Source organism: Theobroma cacao, chromosome 5 (genome assembly GCF_000208745.1).
Source record: "Theobroma cacao cultivar B97-61/B2 chromosome 5, Criollo_cocoa_genome_V2, whole genome shotgun sequence".
NCBI classification, from domain to species: domain Eukaryota; kingdom Viridiplantae; phylum Streptophyta; class Magnoliopsida; order Malvales; family Malvaceae; genus Theobroma; species Theobroma cacao.
Genome location: NC_030854.1, coordinates 8,818,913 through 8,830,218, shown reverse-complemented (window position 1 = coordinate 8,830,218; position 11,306 = coordinate 8,818,913). Strand labels below are relative to the sequence as shown.

Sequence of the window (11,306 nt, the reverse complement as noted above, 5' to 3'; positions counted from 1 at the left end):
TTAATAGCTTTGTAGCTTTGAAATTCTTTCCAACAATTCTCCAAACTATTGTAAAGCTTCCTCTTTCTCTCTCTAAAACACCTAACTAGTGAGAGAGAGTATGGAAACAAGATTTTTCAAGGGTTTTAAAGTGAGAGAATGGAAGAGCACAAGGGTTTATGAAAGAGTGCACCAAAAGCATGAAAAGTGGAGCTATTTTGAGGGAGGTTATAGAGCTTTATATCAAGCTTTCATGGAGGTTGGAAAGCAATGTGAAAAAGAAGAAGAAGAAGAAGAAGAAGAAGAAGAAGAAGAAAAGCTGTTGGAGAATGTAGAAGTTGCTAGAAGAAAGAGATATTTATAGCCCAAGCTTATCCACTCCACTTAAATTACCAAAATGTCTTTCCACAAATTAGCTTATTCTCCTCTAATCTTTTATGAAATCTTTTACTCTTTTGACACTGGGACAAGGTCCATAATGGTCTAGAAATGCTCGGGTTCATGAAAACCTAAAAATTTTGACCTAAGGTGAAAAATGACCATTTTGCCCCTATCGTGAAAATCATCACCATTTTGATTTTCTTTGTCATTTTACCCTTATTTAATAATCCATTTATGCCTTAGCCCTATTTACGCCATAATATTGTTTAAAACTTACTTTTAGGGGCTTACTAAGGAAATGACGAAATTACCCCTAATCAGAGATATTGCGTGTACTTCTATCTACGAGTTTATGAAGGTCAAGATCTCACACGATTAACACAATAAAAGGAGCTGTTAGACAGTGCAAGTCAAAGAAAGCTTAATCAATTAAAGCTTGCTTTTAACCAGTTAATAAAACACTGTCTGCACATTTGAATTTAAGTACCAAAGGACAAAATAATAACTAGAAATTGTTTGTAACGGCTAGTTTCTATCTCCAACGATTAAATGTGATCTTTCAAGTATTTAAAGCCTTTTTAACAGTCAAAAATGATTGAGAGAAGATATCCAAAGTGATTTTGAGCTTATAAGATCAAAAACCTTCTTTTAACACTTGTATTTCAGTCCTATCCTTTAAGAAATTGTTTGAGCTTAACTTTGAACATCTTAAATCAACTAGATGATAAATTGTACTTCATCTTTGTTCTATTTCATATTTACTTAGAGTGTTAGAGACACTCTAAGGGCTTGAGAAATCTTGTAAGGGTTTTGAGTTTGGGTTAGGAGCTTATCTTGTAAAAGCTTGGTGGAAGCTGTCAATTCCACTAATTTAGTGACGTTGGGTTGAAAATCCTTGATTGGGGAAGATCAAGGTAATAGATGTAGGTCAAAAGAACTGAATCACTATAAATATTTATATTTTGTCCACTTCTCTTTACCTTCTTTTTATTTGATGATTTTCTACCTTTACAAGTTTTAATCTCTCTTTTTCAAAATCCATTTAAATCTTAAGAGTTTCCTTCAAATTTTTTAAAGTGTTATTCACCCACCCTCTAACACTTTATTGGGACTAACATTAGTTTGTTTTAATTTATTTATGTTTAGATTATTTGTATATTTTATAATTATGGATAAAATTTATAAATTTCAAAGTTGTAATTTACAAAAGATAAAAGTGACAATTTTGAATCTTTTGATTTATAATTGAACCGATGGAACAAATTTGGTCTTCAGTTTTATCCTTAAGTTCGGTCAGTTCAATTAGTTTTCTAAAAAATTTTGATCCATTTAGTTCTCAGTTATGGCACACCAAACCAACCGAAGTAATCATTTACTCAACCCTAAGTGCAACAAAAAAACCCCCAAAAAAATTGATCCCATGTTTATGAATTACTATAATAACATAACTGTTATTGTAAAGGATATGTTTCAATCAGTGTTAAAAAAATAACTTGAAAGTTGATTATATTTTTGGTGGGATTATCATTTCACGTCAAAGATAATATTTATAAATTTCATAAACAGATTTATGTTTAAAATTCTCATATTGTCAAATTTAAAAGTTTTATAACTTTTATGCAAGTGTTTTTAATTAAATTATTTAAATTTAAAGAATTTATATAAAAAAGTTGGTATTCTTAATAATTTAAAAAACTATTTTAACACATACCATTGAAGAAATGGAAAAAAAAAATTGTAAAGAGTGTTAATGAAAAGAAATAAAAAAAATAAAACAAAGAAGGTTCTTGCTTGTGAAAAACAATCTTAAAATATTTCTCAACAACCACGTCCAAACGCCTCAAAAATCTTAATAGCAGTAAATTAATTAGCTTCATCATGGTCATCACCAACAACACACTAACCATTGCTCTTTTGGCTTCCTCAGCACAAAACGCTAACCGTTCCTGGGCAAAATTATGCTGATGTGGCAAAAAATATCAAAAAAAAAAAAGGAAAAGAAAAGAATAAAAACAAAAACTTAAAAAGGGGCCCCGACCCCAACACCTGACCCGTCTTTCTTTCCTTCATAACTACTTCATATTTTGTCGTGGAACTCGACGAGAGACAGAGAAACCGAAAAAAGGCAACAATGCAACTCCCACTCAAATCAAATTGAAGCTTACGTCTCAAATCACGCCACACCAAAAAGCGTTTCTCCCTGGCCATCGTGAGAGGAAAAAAATGGGGGTGCCGCAGGCAATGGAGGTATTACGGGAGAGAGCAGCGCTTGTCAGAGACTCGTTGCAGAAGAGCCAAACCATAACCGAAAGCATGGTCTCCATTCTCGGTTCCTTCGATCACCGACTCTCCGCTCTCGAGACCGCCATGCGTCCTACTCAGGTCTCTTCTCTTCATTTTTGTCAATGACGTTGAATCTCTCGTTTCTTTCTTTTCTTTTTTTCTTTGATTGAGGAAATGAGACATCCTTCTTGTTTGAACTGAGAGAATTGTTAGGGTTTGGTTCTGAATTTTGCTTTTCCTTTTGTTCTTTCTTGGTTTTGCGTAGATACGAACGCATTCGATCAGGAGAGCGCATGAGAATATAGATAAGACGTTGAAAGCAGCTGAAATTATTTTGGAGCAATTTGATCTCACGCGCAAGGTTTTTCTATTCTCTGTTTTTCGCTCATTTACAGTTCTTCAATTAATTTGTAGCAGAGTTTCCTATTAGTAGCAGCTCTGTTTTCAATGTATTTGATCATAAAATAAGCCTAATTAGTATTTGTTTATTCGAACCATTTGGAGCTTCTGACAGAGATAATATTTTATTTGGTAAAGTAGGATTGTTTATGACTTCTACTTATTAGTCAAAATTTTCATTAGATCGCGGAGAGCAGCTAGAAGAGAAAGTTTAAAATTTAAAAATGTGATCTCTAATTTTGTAGTTTTTTTTCCACTGCGAAACATAACCTGAGATTCTTTTGAAAAGGGAAATTTTGTTACTGTCCTCTCATAAATACCACATGATTTCGAAATATAATTTTTATGTTTCCACTAATATATATATATATATAATATAGGCAGAAGCAAAGATTCTGAGAGGGCCACACGAAGACCTTGAGAGCTATCTAGAAGCAATTGATCAGCTGAGAAGCATTGTTCAGTTTTTCAGCAACAACAAAAGTTATAAGAGTAGTGATGGTATACTTAACCACGCCAATAACTTACTCGCAAAAGCTATCTCGAAATTAGAAGATGAGTTCAGAACGTTATTAACAAATTACAGGTTGGTTTTAGAATTTTGTGCATGAAGCTGATATGCTGGATGACTGTTTTAGAACGGGAAATGTTTAGAATCTTACATGTTGAGTGAATTTCAGTAAGCCGGTGGAACCTGATCGCCTTTTTGATGGCCTACCAAATTCCCTACGACCATCAGCAACATCACCTGGCAAGCAAGGTGAACTTGGCAGCAAGAATCATTCTGAGAACCAAAAGAACTTAGAAAATGCTGTTTACACACCTCCGACTCTTATTCCGCCCAGGGTTCTACCTTTGCTGCATGACTTAGCCCAACAAATGGTTCAAGCTGGCCACCAGCAACAGCTGTTCAGGATCTACAGGTGATACCTATTTCCATAGTCTGATACTAAGATGTTTATTGTTCTCTTCTTAGTAATTATAGCTTTTCTACTTCATTAGTGTTTGGTTTTGGAATTCATATGTGCAATGAGGAATATCTGAAGAATTATATTATTAAATTTTCATTGCATTGCTTTTCATATTTATGCTCAATACAAGTAGTGAAAAAGCACAGTCTTGAAGTAGGCAGAGTGTAAAATCTCAGATTTGTGTATCAAATATTGTCTTGGGACTTTCTGATTCTGGAAAGTAGCTAAGTAATGTTACATCAGCAAAGCAATGCAGTGTGAAAGATAGCTTTTTGTTGCTCAGGATAACTCAAACTTTTCTGGTCATTTGGTGCAGATCTCAAAGATAGAATGGGTAGGCTTAGGGATCTGTTTCAATCACTGATGTTGGGATTTTTCAGAACATCTGAATAACAGATATCTCCACCTGTTTAACTTTGCACAAATTTATGCAGAAGTTCAGTGCAGAACTTGGCAGGATAAATATCTTTTGACATTCATTACTTATTAGATTTCTGTGCAGACAGATTATTTTTTTTGGTTGAAAAAGACATTGATTGTTGTTTGGATTTCAGTTTTGGTGCTTTAGAATCTTGAATAACTGATGCCAATCATATGATATTTCTAAATTCTAGGGATACTCGTGCTTCAGTCTTGGAACAGAGCCTCAGGAAATTAGGTGTAGAGAGGCTTAGTAAAGATGATATCCAGAAAATGCAGTGGGAGGTTTTGGAGGCTAAGATTGGGAATTGGATACATTACATGCGTATTGCTGTAAGGATGCATGTGAAATTCTGCTTCATTGATTGTGTTTGACTTCTTTTTTCCAACCTTATGATAATGCTTGACGCAGGTTAAACTGCTCTTCGCTGGGGAAAAGAAAATCTGTGAACAAATACTTGATGGCATTGATTCTCTTAGGGATCAATGTTTTGCTGAAGTCACTGCAAACAGTGTAGCCGTACTTCTTAGCTTTGGAGAGGCTATTGCCAAAAGCAAGAGATCACCTGAGAAGTTATTTGTTCTTTTGGATATGTATGAGATAATGAGAGAACTACAGTCAGAGGTATTACTAATTTTTCTTGTAGCATATCCATACATTATGATGAAAAAAATTATTTGCAAAAGTATTAGTTGATTCGTTCATCTGAGACATCTTGAGTTTGTTTTTCCTTAGATGCATGAAAAGCACACTCTGATGATAACATTTTCTATTTTGTTGTTAATCCATTCAATCATGAGTTCCCTTTCATAGGTGTTGTAAATTATATTGGGTTGGTATCAATTAATCATGAGTTTGAACAAGGGTTGGATCACATGTGTATTAAAATGATTTAAAATAAGGGCAGAAAACTAAATATTTTACTTTGTGTTGAACTTGCAGTTATGTAATTAAAGGCTAGGATCAATATGCATTAAAATGACATAAAATCATCGAGAAAAACAAAACATTTTCGTAGTTATTAACTAGCATTGGTGTAATTGGCTCAAGTAGCTATGTGCTATGATGACATTACAACATGCATTATAGGGGCAAATGCAAATTGATTTACATGACTTTCTAAGCCGACACTTTTTTCTTCTTCCCTTCTCTCTCTCTCTTTCTCTCTGGGGGCATGTGAGCAGATTGAGTATTTGTTTGGAAGTAAATCTTGCATTGAAATGCGGGAATCTGCTCAGAGTTTGACAAAGCGGCTAGCTCAGACAGCACAAGAAACCTTTGGTGATTTTGTGGAAGCAGTTGAGAAAGATGCCACCAAAACTGCTGTTCTTGACGGAACTGTCCATCCTCTGACTAGCTATGTGATAAATTATGTGAAGTTTCTATTTGAGTAAGTTGTAATTTTCTGCTTTTATCTACTACTAGTTTTTAGTTGGTATGTTTTTATCCTTGCTATATCATGTCATTTCAAATTGTCTGCTACAAGCAATTTTTGGATGGTCAATCACTTTGATTTACTGATTGCATAAGTCATGCTTGCTATGTTTAATGTGGAATATTCTAGCATCATATATTGAGAACCATACCAACTTGTTTGTGATCTTGAATTCACTATGTGTCAGCGATTACCTTCTATGTCCTGCAATTGCCTCTGCTTTCTTTCTCTTCCTTTCTTTTCATTTTTCGTTCTTCTTCATAAATCTGCTTCTGTTGAAGCCGCTCTTGGCATGTGTTGGAAATGGCCAAGTGATTATAGCCCCTCTCAATCACAAAAAAAAAAAAAAGAATCTATTTGATCATTATACATCTGAATGTGGTTGTTGACTTGTGTAGCTACCAATCAACACTGAAGCAACTTTTTCAAGAGTTTGATGATGGTGATGCTGATGCTCAATTGACTAATGTAACTACAAGGATTATGCAAGCTCTACAGACTAACCTCGATGGGAAATCCAAGCAATATAAGGACCCTGCACTCACACAACTATTTCTTATGAACAATATTCACTACGTAGTGAGATCAGTGCGAAGGTGTGTTTTATATTTAGCTTGTTTTGTTGGTGATGATTCACATTACACACTTGTGTGCGTGTTTAATTTTTATGTACAGGTCAGAAGCCAAGGATTTGTTGGGAGATGATTGGGTTCAAATTCACAGACGAATTGTTCAGCAGCATGCAAATCAGTATAAAAGGATTTCTTGGGCAAAGGTTCTATTTCCTGCCTTACCGAGCAGTATGACTAAAATAACATGCTAAGTGGCTCTGCTCGTTCTGCAGATCCTTCAGTGTCTCACCATTCAGGGGGCTGCTACATCAGGTGGTGGTGGTAGTATATTGGGAGGTGACACTGGCAGTGGAGTTTCGAGAGCAATGGTGAAAGACAGGTTCAAGACTTTCAATGTCCAGTTTGAGGAGCTTCACATAAGGCAATCTCAGTGGACAGTTCCAGACAGTGAATTACGAGAGTCCTTGAGGCTGGCTGTTGCTGAAGTTCTCTTGCCCGCCTATAGATCTTTCATTAAACGTTTTGGGCATGTTCTCTCATACTTTTGGCCTCATCTTCTTCTCTTTGTCCTGATTCTTTTGGTCCCGCTCATCTAAAACAACTGTTTCTTTGTTTTGTTTTGCTTTCCCCAATCAACAGGCCTATGATCGAGAATGGAAAAAACCCTGGAAAGTACATTAGATACAGGCCAGAGGACCTTGAGCGAATGCTGAGTGAATTCTTCGAGGGTAAGACATGGAACGAACAAAAGCGATAGATGGTTGTGAGAATAATCTGTATTCTTTGTTGTTCAGAAATTTAAATACGGATGAAATCTAGTATTCTTCAACTATTCATTGTACAATGATGGGCCATGGTTTCTGTATTCTTCTCTGCAAGGCTTGCTTTGTTCTTCATGGTAATCCGTTCTCGTTGACAAGGGTAGCGATGGAGAAAAAGGGGGAAAGAGAGTGAGAGTTAGAGAGAGCAAGGGAGAGGGCAAAAGAGGAGAGGGTCAGAGTGTCTGATTTCGTTATCCAGATCGAAGGGGCAGTAACGAGAATTGCAATTAGTGTAATGTAACACTTAACATAGTTCTTGTTGCTCAGAAATAAAGCCTAAACCCTGAATAAAAATATACATACATTAATTAATGTCCTTGATTAGTTAGTGCTATGGCATCATCAGTTTCCATCCAAGTTATCAGGAAACTTCTGATTTCTGTTAAAATTTTGGTTTTTAAATAATTTTTAAAATTCTGTTTTTTTTTTAATTTTTTATTTTCATAATTATTTTTTTTTAATTTTTTTAACTTTTTATTTTTAAAAATATTTTTCAACCAATGAAGGTATTGATCAACGTAGTTTGATTATTTCACCAAATATATATATATATATATATATATTTACCGAAAGAACCATATATTGAATAGTTGAAATTTGTTTTGGGCTTCAAAATCCAAACAGCCCAAAAGTCTAAATGGCCCAAGTGGATTAAAACCGATAGATATATACAAAACAAACCCAGTTAGTTATTTAACCAACCAACTCCATTCTAGAATTGTGTGTTTAATCCAATTAATAAAGTGAGTTTCAAGTTAAATTAATGAATTAAGCTCTAGGTCTGAGTTAAAAATAATTTCAAATAAAACAAGCTTGAAAAGGTGGAAAATGAAAATGAGATCAGTTGTTAAAAAATGACTTTAATCCGGCATTATTTTCGAAATTCTCACCAAATGAATTAGGACAAAGTAGAGTAGTTACAGTGTACAAATAATATAACCTTCAAATGCAAAAATTTAAGTTTCATTTGTTGGATATTTTTATTTTTATTTTATAAAAAAAAAGAAAGAAAATAAATAATTAATAAATAAAGACAAATTAAAAAAAAAAAAGAAGAGGAAAACGTAAAAATATATCCAAATAAAACTGTATTAGTTGGAGTAATCAAATGAATCACTTAAATCGGGCGGTGCCGCTCTGTCCTAAAAATCTAGAAGCGTATCCTTTGGATTTTGATGTTCCATCACTTGAACAAGATTACAAAGTTGCAAAAAGGCCAATTACAAGTGTCTTTTGCCAAATGTTGCAACGTTTCTTAAAAACTGCTTTGCTCAAGAGACACTAAAACCGCTAATGGCTGCGCCTACGTACCTTTCCCACTCTTATTTCTCCCCATCTATACATAAATGTATATTTCTAAATCATCCAATCACTTCGAAACTCCTTAGTAATCCATTTCCACTTCTTGCTTTAACAGGAAAAGCCAGCATCAGATATAAACAAGGGACTTTCGGATTAAGATTCCTGTAAAACTGTGATAACTACCAAGGTATATATATATATGACTTGTTCCTCTTTATTTGTAAGTAATTCTTCTCAGAATTCCTTTTTCTGGCATGCCCTTGTCTCCTTCCTCTTCCTTTTGACGACCCTCAGTTCCTTTTTTAATGGCGAGAGACACTTTTTTTTTTTTGAGGCCATCTACACTACATGACAAGAAAAAATACTTTTCATTTTCTCGTTTAATTTTCCTTCTTTTTGTTCTTTCTGTGAAACATCACTCAATGTTCACCCTGAGTGAATATTGGTTCGGGTTTTCATGTCAAATTGTTTACCTGACAAATTAAGTAGCAATAAGTCCTGTTGGGATATAGTATTAATTCCCCTTTTGTTGATCAATGATGTTGACTTTTCAGTTTTCACCATGTTAAATGCTAGGCCAGAATCCTTACACATGAAGTAGGCCTAATCTCCAATCCAGTTTGCGTTGTTCAAATAGGATTAGCCACAGTAGTTATGAAATATATTGCTAGAGTTAATCGCAGCCAAGAGGCGCACAGCAACTAGAAGATGCGTTTGGATAGGTGTTGAACCATTTTTACGTGTAGTAATCATCAGTTCCTTGTTTTGCATATTACTATTTGCTTGAAAGTACCAATAACCTTGTGGTTTAGTGACACTTTTTTCGAGTAAAATTTAAGGGAAATCATTGATTTTTGGTCTAAACTTCGGATGAACAGGGCTGGGGATTGAAAGAGGAGCGCCTGGAGGAAAGTAAAGTTGTGTAGTCTTGTTCATGTTTGTTAATGTCTCCTGCACAAAAAAATATGGCCTCTGGGGAGCCAAAGGACTGTTCAAGCATCTTACAGTTGGCTCTCACAGTACTTGGCACAGTGACTGGAATGACCATCCTAATAGTAGGAATCAGCATGGCATCAAAATATGCTCCGCAACCACAGCAGCAGCCTTTGATACTCAAAATTCATTCTCTATCGGTATCAGGTCTTAACGCATCCAACTTCTTAACCGCGGCAAGCTGGGATGCAACGCTACTATTCGCGAATCAGAACAGCGTATTAGAGTTGGCCATTGACGGCTTTGGAAGTTCATTGTATTACAATTACAGTAATCCTATTTCATGTGCTGTTATGAAGGCCATGCACCTGGGGCCAAAAAAGCAAAGACTTGCCCAAATGAAGTTCAACAGCACTCAATGTGGAGAGGAGCAGCCCTTCATTGATGACAGGGTGTTGGAGGGGATAAGGAAAGATGAAATAAAGGGAGAAATGAGCTTTCACATAGGTATGAAGTTGAAGGTTTTTTATCGAACAGGTATATTGGGTTGGGATTATGAGTTGAAGCCTAATTGTCCCAGGGTTGATGTTGAGCTTGTGGCTGGTACAGGAGATGGCGGGGTGACCTTTGATCCTCCTAAGATCTGCTTATTCCCGTTAAGAAACTAATGACAGATTTCCTTCTTTTAACATGTTACATGTATTAATTGATATATCTTGTGAGAATTCGGGGAGGATTTGAGAGGAGATGAGTCATCGTAGAAAACTTCAAGTATTTCACTAAATGGAAATGAATACAAAAAAGAGTATTTATACTCTATTTCAAGTTAGTTAAATATTAACAAAACTAACTTATATTTACAAATAGTAAAAAGTTATTGATTAAATAAATACCACATGTGCTACACTATTGGCTATACATTTGACCATTTTAAGGAAGCACATGTAAAACACGTGACCTCGCTTCTTCATTCTACTATGCCCTGCGACCAGGTCTTCTGCAATGATCTCCATTTAGCTATATGTCACAACTTGTTTTTGGAGGTTCGTGACTGGTGCATGAATTTAGATAGGTATAGCTTGTTAGACCTAAGAAAGCCTCTTGTATTCATATATAAATTGTACAACCATGCAAAGCATTAAACATTCATTTCATGAACCATACTATTTGTTGTGCCTTCACACCATTATGGAATGCTGCCTCATAAAGTGTGGGAATGCTCAAATGTATATATTAAAGTATTTCAAACAAACTTTTGAAATCATTTTTTTAAACAGGTACTTGCACCTCAGTGCTTAATTGGGCCTTTGGCCATGATAAACATAATTCAGTAAATATGCACAGTGCCCTAAAAGGCTTCAAATCCATAACATATATTCATCATCCATAACATAAACATAACTAAAAAAATGACTTGTTAGCGAAACATGACACAATCTCTAGGTTGCAAGCGTTTGCTAGATCATCGACCAAAAGAAGAAGAACGGATCACGTCTCTATGACACTGGCTACTAATGGGAAAGCTATCACTGATCTGCAAAAAAAATATGGGAAGTTAACATGTGAGTCACAAAGGCTTCGTGAGTAGATACGGGAATGGGACAAGTCAAAGGACTAGAGCTTTTGCACAATAAAATCTTTGAATAAACATGCATGTATGTGATTCAAATATTCAGTCACCAAATTCTAGAAAGTGGATGTAAACCAAGCCTTTAAATGCATTTTAAAATCTCTTGAATTCAACATGTTAACCTTCAAATCATTGAACATAGATACAAATCAAACCTTTGAATATTTTGCAAAACCATT

General features: G+C 35.0%; 2 protein-coding genes across 2 annotated transcripts; both read left to right on the top strand.

The window, feature by feature from the left end:
• On the top strand, positions 2,432–7,574 carry LOC18598391 (exocyst complex component EXO70A1). Its single transcript, XM_007027892.2, has 11 exons — positions 2,432–2,742; positions 2,909–3,004; positions 3,423–3,628; positions 3,723–3,965; positions 4,628–4,766; positions 4,846–5,058; positions 5,619–5,824; positions 6,268–6,465; positions 6,545–6,644; positions 6,714–6,967; positions 7,081–7,574. Exons 1-11 carry the CDS (start codon positions 2,584–2,586, stop codon positions 7,196–7,198), a joined length of 1,932 nt encoding a protein of 643 aa, XP_007027954.2. The 5' UTR covers positions 2,432–2,583; the 3' UTR covers positions 7,199–7,574.
• On the top strand, positions 9,453–10,236 carry LOC18598390. Its single transcript, XM_018121305.1, has 2 exons — positions 9,453–10,004; positions 10,078–10,236. Exons 1-2 carry the CDS (start codon positions 9,509–9,511, stop codon positions 10,119–10,121), a joined length of 540 nt encoding a protein of 179 aa, XP_017976794.1. The 5' UTR covers positions 9,453–9,508; the 3' UTR covers positions 10,122–10,236.

Bases quoted from the DNA above. Each gene is read 5' to 3' on its own strand.
- LOC18598391 (XM_007027892.2), top strand. From the start codon at position 2,584: ATGGGGGTGCCGCAGGCAATGGAGGTATTACGGGAGAGAGCAGCGCTT. The intron at 3,005-3,422 runs GTTTTTCTATTC...TATATAATATAG, and splicing joins AATTTGATCTCACGCGCAAG to GCAGAAGCAAAGATTCTGAG. The intron at 5,059-5,618 runs GTATTACTAATT...GCATGTGAGCAG, and splicing joins TGAGAGAACTACAGTCAGAG to ATTGAGTATTTGTTTGGAAG.
- LOC18598390 (XM_018121305.1), top strand. From the start codon at position 9,509: ATGTCTCCTGCACAAAAAAATATGGCCTCTGGGGAGCCAAAGGACTGT. The intron at 10,005-10,077 runs GTATGAAGTTGA...TAATTGTCCCAG, and splicing joins AGAAATGAGCTTTCACATAG to GGTTGATGTTGAGCTTGTGG.